Source organism: Bos indicus, chromosome 12 (genome assembly GCF_029378745.1).
Source record: "Bos indicus isolate NIAB-ARS_2022 breed Sahiwal x Tharparkar chromosome 12, NIAB-ARS_B.indTharparkar_mat_pri_1.0, whole genome shotgun sequence".
Classification (NCBI taxonomy): Eukaryota; Metazoa; Chordata; class Mammalia; order Artiodactyla; family Bovidae; genus Bos; species Bos indicus.
The window spans coordinates 79,062,789-79,076,359 of NC_091771.1; the positions used below are offsets into that span (position 1 = coordinate 79,062,789).

Genomic DNA, 13,571 nt, shown 5'->3' on the forward strand with positions numbered 1-13,571 from the left:
TAGAGTAGTCATATGTATAAAGAAGAGGTGACAGGGTAATTGTCCTTTGAGATGCTGTTGATATTTACTATCAGATAGTTTCATGAGTTCACAAGCCTTATTTTTATTGTTGAAAGTTACCAGGATTTCTTTAGTTGTACTGTAAAAGTGGAGTCACTGTCCTTTTTCCATAGAAAATATAGGATGGACATTTGTGACCTGACCTGAGTGCTTCTATTTTATTTGTTCTGTCAAGCATAGTTGTGAGTATATAGGAGATACTCAACAAATGTTAGTGACATTAGTGAATGAATCCTTTATATTGTGTATTCCTTTCTGTACTTCAGCCCTGTATGCTTAAACCACATAGGGCTTCCAGAAGTTAGCTGTTCTCAATATGAAAAGGTCAAGCTGAGTTACTGTTGACAGTATAAAGAACAAATGTTGTTGTAAAATAAGGAAAAGAGAAAGACTGGTCAGTGACTAATAACACTCAGTGTGTATAGAAATAGCAGTGGAAATTTTCTACAGGGCAGCCTGTACCACACCATGGTCTGAAATACGTGCTTTTGTATATTGGGTAGGTGTAGTTTAGTATTTAGTCATCAGTTAAAACTACATAGTGATGAATAACTTCTAAGGAATTTTGAAACTTCTTCTGTTGGTATGTAAGATATGAACTGTGGTCATTAAAATTCCTATCAATATTTCTTAGTTTACATTGAAATGTACCCTCAAGTAAGAACTCTGCTTCAGATGTTTTGTTATACCTTCACTCTTTACATTTTATTGCTAAATGTAAACAGAAGACCTTCTATAAATTGAGTACCTAAAGACATGTTCCTTAGTCAGACACTTCAAGTGCAACCAAAATAGGGTTTTCTTATTATTACCAAGAGACCAATAGGCCATAGTTTGAATGTATCTATAAAACTGTATGCTTTAATCCCATTAAAAATAATAAAGCAAGAAAAGGGACTTTTTAAAACAAAAGACAAATCCTGCTGTATGGTTTTACCGTTTTAAAGAGAAATTCATTTATTCAGCAAGTACCAATAGAAGAAGTTTCAGAGTGCTGCCATCTACCTCATTTTCAACATGTGTTGGCTTTTTGTTTTGTTTAAGAGTAGAAAGGACAGTGGATGATTTTTTAATAACATATTCTCATCAAAGATGGGAAAATGTTCTAGAGGGACCTGTTGTTTCCACAGAAATAGTAATGAGAACATTTCTTTGTGGAAGTGAAAAGTAGTTCTTGCATTTTTCTTATGATGCAATAATTTCTTTGTGTGATGCCACTCGTCCAAAATACGAGGAAGTAAAAGACTAATTAAATTAACAAGTGTTTAATGAAGAATGTGTGTTACGTGTATGTCCAAACCACAGGACTCGCTCATGTCTGCTGCCTTACCCTGGTAGGAATGTGTGTCTGCAATCTTGGAGCTAATTCCTTGAGGTTAGGGGCTGCTTCCTACTTAGAGGTGTTGATGGAGCTCCTGTACCTGGCCTGCTGCCTCTCACACAGTGCCCAGGTGATTGATTCATTGATTCACTCAAACAGTGAAACTGGGGTAGCTTCAAGGGCAAAGGAGAGCGGCTCACCGCCAGGAGGGTTGGAGAAATCACTGGGGAGAGGAGCTGAGCTCTGTCGTGCACCATAAGCGTAAGTTTCCTAAGCAGAAAAGTGTGACACTTTTGTGTTGAAAGAATAACCTGCATCAGTGAGTAGTCAGCAGAGGCTGAGGTGCCCAGGGAGCATCTGGACGGGGAGGGGGTGAGAGGGGATGGGCCAGATCAGGGAAAGGGAGAAGGGGATGGTCGTAGGAAACCACACTGGTAAGAAAGAATCACAGGGTTTGCTAGTTCATGCTGATGTTTGAAATTTCCTCTTTGGATACTGGGAGCCTGTGGAAGGAAGGGTTTTAACCAGGGGTGTGACATGATCAGAACTGTGGGGGAAGAAAATACTGATGGCAGTATTAGGAGATGGATTCAAGAGAAGCACGTCTTCATGCAGAAACACGTTTGTGACTTTTGAGTATGTCAAGTTGAAGGTATCAGATCGAATTTCATAGCCAAGGTGAGGGGACAGTCAGACAGCTTGGGGACTCACTTCATTTTTTTTTAGTTGAAGGCGTAAAAGGGCTTAGGTTTATACAGAGAGAGACTAGAGCAAAGAGAAACGTCTTCAGTGGAACCCTGGAGAAGGCAGAAGAGAGGTGGAAGAAATCATGGGTAAACCAGCAAGAAGCAGGGTTTAAGACAAAATCAGGAAGACATTTGAGAAAGGGAGGACAAGAGCGCGAGCCTTGTCAAGTGCTACAGTGAAATGTAATCGGACAGGTCTGACATGAAGATTTTGCATTTTGCCATGATGAATTGTAACGTTTCTTGATTTTGGTTTGTCTCACTTCTTTCATCAGATTTCAATTCATTCATGAAAAGAAAACGTAGCATCAGCTTTACATTTTCTCACAGTGCTGATAGTTCATTAGTAGATGCCAAACCATTACTTTGCAATCACTTTGGGAGAGTTAACAAAGATCAGATAGAGTTCTCATAAAATGTTATATATACGTACAAATTATTTTGGATATGTTGTACATATAGAAACCAACTTGTGTATCTAAGATCATGTTTTCAGACTGAAATAAAACGATAAGCAGTGTTACTTCAGATATACATTTGCCGTTGGTGTTGTAAATTGAGCATTACACCATAGTGATTTTTTTTTTATTTGTTTGCATAGCCTGGCACCTGTGTTTGCTCTCTTTGTACCATTTTACTGCTCCATCCCAAGAGTCCAAGTGGCACATATTCTGGGCCCGTTGTCCATCACAAACAAGACACTGATTTATATATTGGGACTACAGGTACAGTATACATTTTTCTGTTCACATTTCTTTAACCAGATCTGTCTCTCTCTCTCTCTCTCTTTTTCTTTTTTTTTTTTTTGGTCTTTTTCTCATTTGATCTCCTTGAAAAACAAAGTTTTTTTTTTCCCATAAGTTTGGCTTCATGATCTGTATCAAACGTTCAAAGGAAGTGTTACAGAACAAGAACATCAAGGTATATAATGTACTAGAATACTTTCATAGCCTTTAGAAATCTGATAAGCGCTTTCACTGTAATTTGTATTGGTGGAAAATGTTTTAATTTTGTTGTACAATTGCGTGTAAGTACTTTTTCAAAAATCGCAGTATGAAGCGGAAACGTGAGAACAGTCCAGAGGCGGAACGTGGAAAGCCACTGCCAAAATTGATTCATTGAATACAGAGTCACAAATAAAGCTCTAAAGCAGGAACCAGATACGCTTTGCCAGCCTCATGACTCCTGTGCTGCAGCAGGCTTGATTACACTGTTGCCATTCACTAAATGGTTTTACCTGATGGCCATTAGTGGACTTACCATTTGACTTGAATCGAAAAAGATCGTCTTTACCAACATTCAGTGAATATAGATTGCTGTCTGCTAGGCTCCAGGCCCGGGAATAGAAGATACGTGTGATTTTCAGTTTTCTACCTGTAGCATTACACCTGTCACTTTTCTTTCACTCTCACACCTTTTAATGTAAACTTTTATTCTGCTGTTTCCTGTGGTACCATATGTAGCTTGGCCTTTTGATCCGTCAATACTCATAACATTCCTTATCCCACACATATCAGACCGGATGCCAGTGTCACTGTACAGGGCCCTCCTCCCTCCCCTTTTAACCTTTAGCATTTCCTCCACCTTCTCTTGTCTGCTCTCACGTGTTATCAATGGCCCATCTGGGGTGGGTGTTTCCTTACCACTTTTACAACCATTTTTCATGAAATATGTTTATTCCTCATCTCTCAGCCTACGTAGCTTTACACTCCCCTTTGTCCTCTCTAATACTCTTATAACCTAAGAGCCCATTTCCATGTTTTACTCTTATTACTAGGGTTTTCAGTGGCATGCTTAATTCTTTTTAAGATGTTCCAACAGAAGACAGAATGCAGTGGTCGCAGAGTCCCCTGGACCAGGGGCAGAGACCCAAGTTCCAGTTCTGACATGGCATACTCAAGCTTGATACTTGGGTCAGGTCATGGAAGCCTCTGGTCCTCATGTTGGCTCTAGTTAGAGAGCAGCTTTGAGGGTAGAAGACGTTGCTTCATTCCATGTAGAGCAGGGATTCAGTGCAGCGCTGTGGCAAGTCTTTGGAGCCGAGTGGACATTGGTTTAAGTACTTGCTCTGGTAATTACTTTCCTTTTCCATCACTTTTTCTGAGCCCCCATTTGCCCACCTGTAAAGTGGGAACAATGATATCTATTTTACATGATCATTTGAAGATGTAGAGATTGTAGCAGTGGGTTCTGGGGGGTAATCAGAACAGGTAATAAGAAACTAAGTCAGTTGGTTCCTAATATTAATAATGTATGTCTGTATGACTGCCACCTTTGGTTTTTCTGAGATTGTGAGTGGTTTGTTTTGTCTTTTTTTTTTTTTTTTGGTGGGGTAGAAGTTGATGCAGAAAGTAGAGGTGGAGATGCCCTGGGCCTCTTGATAAAATCTGAACTCTTTAGCATGAATGGCATTCAGGGTTTCTTCTTGTCCATCCAGTATTGACTCCCACCCTTCCCCCACCTTGACGTGAGTGTGAACCTTTTATTCCCCAGACTTCTGTTTCCTCCCCTCTGAACCTTCACACTTGTTTCTGTGCCTCGGTTACTCAGCAACTTCTTGAAACCAGGGACATTTGCTAGATGAGTGATTGAATGACTTTAGTCATTCTCAGGAGAGCAAAGACGTTTGTGAAGGGACATTGACGTGCCCAGGGCTCAAGAGCCAGTCACGTAATGCCCAGTGCTGGGGGCCATGGAGGATAAAATGTAGCTTGAGATGCAGCACTTGCCCCTCAGAGAGGCCAGCAGTGAGAAAAAACACACAGCAAGTGCTGTGGAAGTATTACTTTTCTCTGTACTTTTGGAAGAAGACTACAGAAAAATAATTTTCCACGTAATTCTCATTCTTGTTGTTTTCAAAGTCATTCACACTGAACAAGCATCCACGCTCAATCAAAGGATTAAATTTTAAATCAAGGGATTAGAGTTGCAGCCATTGCTCATTTCTCCATGAGCTAACACAAGAGCACAGCTTGTTAGACTGCTTTTTACCTGTGCTTTGCCATCTGTTACCTTTGTATCTGTCTTCTTTCTATGTATCTTTTTTTCTATCTGTCCTTGATAAAAGTGCGCAACTTTGAGGTTTTCATCTGGCACTGATGTCGCTGATGAACTGCTTCTTTCTCTACGAGCAGAAATGCTTAACTCCCCATCTGGTGATCTACTGATCTAATTGTGGACAGACACTAAGATACAAATCTTTTTTTTTTAATCTGCATGTGTGACTTCATTTTATTCTCTAAGTATTTCAGTGTTAATATTATATTTCAGTGTATTTCTTATAAATAAGGTCATTCTCTTGCATAACTGCTGTTCAGTTAACAAAATTGGGAAATTAACATTGATACAGTCTTATTCCAATTTTACCAGTTGTCCCGATATTATCCTGTTACTAGGCTATGAATTTTTCTTTCTTGCAGGAACACTTGGGAGATGTCTTATGACATAAAAAACAAAAACAAACAAACAAAAAAAAACCCTGAACACAATCCTTGGATGTAAATGATTTGAAAAAGGCAGAGATTTCATGAGACCCATTTCTAACTACTTTTGCCATTAATAAACTCTGAGCCCTGTTACTTGGTTCGCTCTTTCTGGGCCAGACTGGAATGAGAGGATCAGCAGAGCAACATTGGGCAAGGACCTGTATGCTGACAGACGTCTTCCATCTAAAACTAGAGTAGCAATAATAAGAAATTGAAATAAGAGAATTATATGAACTATAATACATGTCATTACTTGACACTAAGCATTGGCAGTGACTACATATTTTCCGTGTTGTTAATGCTAATAATTTCTGTCCATATAGTATTTTACTTTGTGTAAACCAATTAATGTCCATTTGTAAACAAGAATGTGCTTGAATTTCACTTATTTTTCTTTGCATAAGAGTGGGCTGGTTTCAACCAATCTGTTTTAGGCTATCGGAAAGCTGAGTGAGGTCTTGGTAGAAGAGGAAAGAAAAGAAAAATGGTATATTATTTACCTTTATATAACAGAGTATTTGGTGATCTTCCATTTGTTTATATTAAGAATATATATAATTAAGACAACATAAATGGTAATGACTATAATTATGTAAAAGTAAATATGCTGTGACTGGCAGTTGAATTTCATTTTTAGTTGCCTTTTTTTTCTTTTATAGCTTTTCACCTCTGGTTCCTACATCTGGATTGTAGCCATAAGTGGACTTGTAAGTGTGATTTCCCCGCCTCCCCACCTCTCCTCTTTCCTGAAGAAACTTGAGGGAAAATGTCATATTGAGATTATGGGTTATATTCAGTTGTCTTCAGGTGTCAGATTCCATCTCAAAGCCACTTCCTTAGTGATGAAAAAGCCAGTTACATGGATCATTGAGACAAAAGAGGCCAGATTGTCTCAGTTTTCAAGGTAATTTTAGTGAAAGTTTTAGCTGAGTTTCTTGTCTGTGTTATTTTAAAATTACATTAGCAGTAGTCGAGGTCATAGCAGGACAAAAACAGCAGAAAAAGAAAATGAAGAAGTCGGATTTGCCAGAAGCAGGGAGAGAGATTTTCTTTCTTTCGGAAAAAGACTTGGTCATGCAAGGGAAAAATAAGGTTAAGCGGAAAGTCAGGTGGATGAGAACTGATGCAAGATTCGTCAGGGTGCGTGGCTGGAGAAGGAAGAGGGAGCTAGCTGAAGGGTTTGGGTGGTGTCTCATCTGTGTGCCACACAGAAGCATCATCTTCCCCATCCCCATGCTCTGTATTGTTTTGTTTTATTTTAATTAACATACGTCTTCAACTCTATGAGGTATCAAGAAGGAATCTAAAGCATGAAATTGAGCTTTATTTTTCATCCATGGCTTAAATTTGAACTCCCAGATTTCTATAAAAAATATGTTTATAACTAGTATATGTGGACGGAGAAGGCAATGGCATCCCACTCCAGCACTCTTGCCTGGAAAATCCCATGGATGGAGGAGCCTGGTGGGCTGCAGTCTATGGGGTCACTAAGAGTCGGACACAACTGAGCGACTTCACTTTCACTTCTCACTTTCACGCATTGGAGAAGGAAATGGCACCCCACTCCAGTGTTCTTGCCTAGAGAATCCCAGGGACGGGGGAGCCTGATATCAGGGCTACCGTCTGTGGGGTCGCACAGAGTCGGACACGACTGAAGCGACTTAGCAGCAGCAGCAGCAGCATATGTGGAACATAATTTTAATTTCTTTCTTGGAAATGACTAAGAAAGTTACAGACTGGATTCACAGGGATATGTATAACATCAAAGGGAAAGGATTTGGACATAACTTTGCATTCCACTGGGCTTCCTTGGTGGCTCGGCAGTAAAGAATATGCCTGCAATGTGGGAGACCTGGGTTCGATTCCTGGGTCAGGAAGATTCCCTGGAGGAGGGCATGGCAACACACTCCAGTATTCTTGCCTGTGGAATCCCATGGACAGAGGAGCCTGGTGGGCTACAGTCCATGGGGTCACAAAAGTTGGATTCGACTTAGCGACTAAGCCAGCCCCCCCCACCACCACCACCGTGCATTCCACTGCAGACATTGTACGTAAGTTATCACTACTCACTCTTGTTTCCTGGGTGAATAGTATGATGGGACACTGGGTCATTACTTTAAGCCGGCTCACTTCTGTCCTTCCTTTACGCTCTCCTGTGTTTGTTCTTTTCATATACAACTTATTCCTTCACTCCTTGCAGTTTCCAGCCACAGTTCTGAGGACTGAAGTCACTTTGTTTCCCTCTCCCAAAACACTTTCCACCGATGCCCAGATTGGCTTCAGGACTGCAGAGCTGAACTCCATTGTGAGGTCTTCAAACCATCTGAGCCACCTGGTGTTCTTAAGACTTGTAGTGACTTAAGGACAGCCTGGGGTCATTCTGCTCGTGTGAGGCACAGTGGCCAGGCTCTGCCCCATCTAATCTCATCCCCACTTGATCTGCCAGCTTGACTGGCAGGTTCTTAACCAACCTGAAGACAGTGAGTTGAGAGTTCATTGCTTTCATAATGAGAGCAGCCTGAGAATTTACTCTTTCATTTGTGATACATTCTCTTTCTCTTAACAGTGATAATCTTCAGTCCTTTTTTTCCTAAAACATCCAAAAATTTGACAAGTACCTTATTGTATTACATCTCATTGTGTTAGTTTTCTGTTGATTGATTTGCTGTCATTGTCTGAGCCATTCTTTAATATAAACTCACTATGTGACTCATTTGTTTTAAGACATCCCGTTTTATTTCTTTATTCTGTTTGCAGACTCCTGGTTTTCAAATAAGTTCCTGATACCACCTCAGACAGTTTCATTTTGTGACATTCAGTGTTCTAGAATTGAAGGTTGCATTTCTCAACTCTTTCTAGTCTTTTTAAAATCTTAAGTTTGTGTGTTGTGGTCAGTCTTCTAGTACACATGCTTAACAGGTGGTAAGGGGCTGATTTAATTTCATAAAGGAATCCGAAGTTTAACAAATTTTTAACATTAACATTCAGAAGAGTGAATTGAGTTGCTCAATATTTGAAATATAATTTTCAGATGAATGTAGCTTAGAATAGTCCCATTATTAATAAATATCTCTGAGCCAATTCAATCTTCACTTTATTGTAAGTAATTCAACCAGGGTTACAGACCTCCTGCCATTACACAAATCTGATAAATCTTCATATCAACCTTGTTCTTTATTATTATCCCACTGTAGTTAGATGATACTAATTGTGTTGACTTAAAATGATTAGTGTCAGTGATAATTACCCCAGTTTTCCTTCACATTATATCATAGATGTTAGTGCTTGTTTTGAATTTAATGAATATCTTGTTTCTGACTTTTTCCAGAGAAGCGCACTTTTATTATGAAATATTTAATATAATATGGTATACTTTAGATAAGGATAATTATAAAGGAGGGTGTTGTTTTTGAGTGTTTGGTTCACACACCACTGATTATAGGATCGAGGTCTGAGATTCATAAAGCCACAACTTGTCCCAGATGTCTTCTTGCTCAACGTGACTCCTCCTCTCCCCATATTTATCAAGCAACTTCCTTTTTTTGTTTTTTTGGGGTTTTTTATGTTAAAATACTAAAAATAAAATAAAATTTTTACTCTCCCCCCAAAAATGCACAGATAATATTCAGTGTTTTGGAGAAATACTAGAAAACCTGTTGATAAAAGATCACCTTTTAGCTCTGAAATCAGTAGTTCTCCTAACATACTGTGTGTAGTAAGGAAGTAATTTTATTTCAATCTGTGTTTTTAAGAGAAAGAGCTTTTTTTTTTCTTATAAAGAGAATTTGTATAAACATAAGTAATGTGTTATCTGCTGTCATAGAAACCAAAACCTTTACTCATGCTTTTCTGAAAAGCTGCCAGCTTTGGGTTATTTTATTTAGTTATGGGTGGATTTATTTTGCTTTAGGCCAGTTTTTCTCTCTCCTTGTGTCACCCATCCTGTCATGATTAGAAGTGTTTCTGAATACCCAGCTTAAAAGTATCCCACTGATTAAAAGAGGAGAAGGAGGGTGAATTCCACTAGTACAGTATTTTGCTAGGTTGGGAGTGATGTCGCTGAAAAGAATAAGACTTAAGTATTTTTCCTGATTGGAGAGGGGTTAGGGAAGTGTGTTTAGCTTTCAAGCAGCAATAACGAGTTGATTTGCCCAGAACAGCTAGGATCCGTTTTGCGATCCCTTGGGGATTCCAGTTGCTGCCCAGAAAGTATAAAGGGCATTTGGTTTTGCATAAAGATTGATATTACTCACATGTAACATTGATACCTATTTTAATATCACATTGTTTTTCCATCGACCGTTCTGGCTTTGAATACCAACAGTTAATGCCTAAAAATATGACTGTTTCCTTGAAAGTTGGCAGAATTGTATAATAATTGATATAGTACATAAGTGAAATATTTCCATTTAAATGGGTACTTCAGAAATATTAGTCTGCACTTCCTTGAGTCCTATTCCCACCTCATGTCTCACTATTCTTCATGTCTTTTTTTTTCTCTTCTTCATGTCTTTTGTGAGAGACCTTCTTTGGAGGAAGTCACTCTACTCCACAGTTCCACTACATTTGTTACATGTTAATAAGACTTTTTTCCTTAGAGAAAACATTGGTTACTTATTGAACTTTAAGTTCTTTGTATGGTTCTGAAGAAAGCCTTCAGGCCGTCTGTAGCCCTGCACTTCTTCATTTTCTGCCATCCTCTGAATCATAGTAGTGAGTCATTACCACCGGGATGTACCCTAAGTCTCAAAAGCTGAAGTCTCAGGCCTGAGCTGATTCTGGAATGATTAAAATAGAAAGAGCCTGCTGTTGCCAAGTTTTCTCTTTTCATAATTCATGTCTTCATCATCGTTTGGTCCTCTTTCAAGCTGTTTGAGAGCAGGTGAAGAGGCAGGCCTGTCTAAGAGACCTGTCGCTTTCACAGTCTAGCCATTTCCTGCATTTGTTACCTGCTCTGTACAGTACGTCAGACTTTGATTATCTTACAATCAAGTCACCGTAGTGTGAAAGAAAATCTGTCCTACCCAGTAACAAGATTAGAAACATAGATTCATACCAGATTCATTAGGACCTTGGACGTGGTCTGAGTTTGTATGTTTTTTCTATAGGCAGTGGGTGTAGATCTTTAAAGAGTAAATCTTTAAAGCTTTTCAAACAAAAACTTCATGATGGTGTGAGATTATAGACGTCTTATTAGGGTTTGTAAGTCACAGAAGCGGGGAAGGAGAGAGTTGAGCAGCCTTGAAGGAATCAAGATGGCACATCTGTGGGCAGTAATTTACCTGTCTCTCTTCCCCCCACAAGAGTTTTAAAGACAAAAAGTAAAACATCATCTGATGGTAACTATAAAAGAAAAAGCACCAAACAGAACCTTATGTTGATGGGCTTTCCATGATAAATCATTAAGGGAAAAAAGCTCACGGACCTAGCGGAATCCACTGTGGAAATCAGAACTTCTTTGGAGAAAGTTTTGGAGCCCTGACCTGTTTCCCAGGTGAATGAGGATGGGTGTTGATTCTGCTCCTTTTCACATCTTTCTCTGCTCTTCACTCTTTCTTTTCTTCTTCCTTATTCTTTCTTCCCTCAGATATCTTCTCCCAGCTCACCAAAGGAAGGGTACAGCATGGCAGATCATCATCCAATGCCCAAGGTTTTCAGTTGAACCTGAGGGATTGAGATGATTTTTTAACATTTCATTGAAAATGAGGACAGAAGCTGCAGAGGGAAGTCAAGGGTGGTCAGAGCTGTGAGGTGGGTTGGGCTTGTGAAAGAACCTCGTGTAGAAGACAGTGGATCCTTAGGAAGCAGCCATATGTAGAGGGTGCTTTCACCATCTTCTAATTAACACAGTATTTACAATCCCACCACCAGACTGAGTGCTTATCAGTCCATTGTACAGTGCCCCCTCTCTCTCTGATTCTTTCACACCCTCTCTTTCCTCCCCCTTCTTTTCCCTCCCTTCCTCTCTGAGCCCCCTTCCCCTATCCTGACCCTAGGTAGCCTGGACCTACTGAAAGAAACCTTCTGTCCTCTTCTTTGTTGAAACAGTTGCAACTCAGTCCACTGCTGACAGAATGTTGTCTTAGACAAGTGTTGCACGGAGAGTGACTTTTAAATGTTCAATGCCGAACAAATGAAATCATGCCAGTGTCTTGATAAAAACCGGCACAGAGTGCCTCATAAGATACAGCTATATAATTGGCATTACTGTCACCTATCTTTTACCTATAGGCAAAACCTTGGCCTCTTGCAGAGCCTTTCAAAGTTAGGCCTCCTCAGGTCCCTCTCTCAGCCCATGGACACTGTACTCCGGAGTCGCTGAGCACTTTACCCCTCTGACATCTCATGCTGTCTTGAGATTCTTTGTCATCACTTATTTTTCTTTAACAAACCCATGGCACATGCTATGTCCCACCCATTGGTCGTAGATTATATTGTTTGTTCAGCTGTTTTGTTGGTTGAGAGTATTTGCTGCCCCATCTCCCTAGACCCCTCTCTGCAGGGCCTCTAGGGGCCGTGTGAACATCAGACTCCACTCTGTGACTTATGTGAGCCACCAGACTATGAGCAGCAGTGATGGGTGCTTCTCAGGCAGAAGTTTTAAGCACCCTTGTGTGGTCCCACCATTGCTCTGTTCGTTTTGTCATGAGAAAAACACGTGCCAGATAGACGTTGCTCTCTCAGCCCAGATCCCAGAATGAAGAAAACACACAGAGCAGGGCCATAGCCAACATGCAAGATGAGTGAGAAACAGCCTTTGTAAAAACAACTGAAATTTGGGATAATTTGTTATCACCGCATAACCTAGAGAAAGCAGACTAACACAACTCTTTTCTAAGCACTTTACAAATACTATTTATTTAACTAGTCCTCCTAAAAACCTGATATTGTAGACCCTGTTGTCCCCATTTTATAGATAAACTGAGGCACAAAGAACTTATCTGCTAAGAATACAAGCTGATACGTAGCAGAGACAATGTTCAAATGCAGGTTCTGGAGCTTTAGCATCTGTGTTCTTCAGAGGTAGCTTTGCATAACCATATGGCAGTTTCTTCCAGCCATCTCCATTCTTTCACCATTAGATCCCTTCTTTTCCTAGAAAATCGTATTCATTTAAGTTCTAACTCTGAAGCCTTCTCTGAATCTGCCCTTTCAATTTAGAAACTATACATTATTCTTTATCATCCCCAGTGCCAAACAAAACATCTGGCGTTTCATCTATATTCTAGAAATACTTGCTGACTTTCTAAAAACTCAGATAAAATTCAGTATTATCAAATAATCATTTCTGTACAACAAAACACTGCTATTCTTTGTGATTGTCAGAATGTTGTCAATGTGTACCGCCTCATTAGGTTCTTGACACACTTTCTGCAGTGGTGGGGAACCTAGGCTTCTTGTTTTAAAACTGAAGCTCAAGTTGCACAACTGCTGGGCAATTGAGCCAGGACCAAAGGCCACATGTTCTGGTGGTCCAGTGGGCCCAGTGCCTTCCAGTGCCTATTTCAAGGCTCTCGTCCATGTCTGCTTCAAACACAAGACACTTAGGTACCAGCTGTTCTTAGATCTTCCCTTGCCGACCCCACTAAGGTGAGGCCCTGATCATCATCCATGGAGACTGGATTCTGGAGGGAGATCCTGGTCATAAAGAAGTTTTAAAAGTACCCAGAGGTGCTGAAAGACCCATTCCTCCAACAGTTCCCTGCAGCCTTCATTATGAATTTTGTGGGCCCACCAATATCCAAGAAAACTTTATCCTGTTGGCATCCTCTGCTTTCTTCTTAATACGAAGAAATTGGTCTGTAGCTGTAATGTACTTTCTCTTCTAAGACCATCAAAGATATTTATTTAATTGGTCCTCCATATGATGGATTAAGAATGCAGCTCAAACATCACCTTCAACAAACTCATTGTCTTATGTCTCTGGCGTTGTCGTGTACAAGAAAACTAATAGATGGA

At 39.9% G+C, this 13,571-nt stretch overlaps 1 protein-coding gene across 2 annotated transcripts in view; it reads left to right on the forward strand.

Moving 5' to 3' along the window:
- The window catches only part of UBAC2 (UBA domain containing 2), a 170,476-nt gene that overhangs the window by 102,696 nt on the left and 54,209 nt on the right, over window positions 1–13,571 (forward strand). For both annotated transcript variants that reach the window (XM_070800431.1, XM_019971668.2), the window contains 2 exons: window positions 2,729–2,852; window positions 6,272–6,319. In XM_070800431.1, the coding sequence (XP_070656532.1) occupies window positions 2,729–2,852; window positions 6,272–6,319 (172 nt within the window). The remainder of the gene's footprint in view (window positions 1–2,728; window positions 2,853–6,271; window positions 6,320–13,571) is intronic.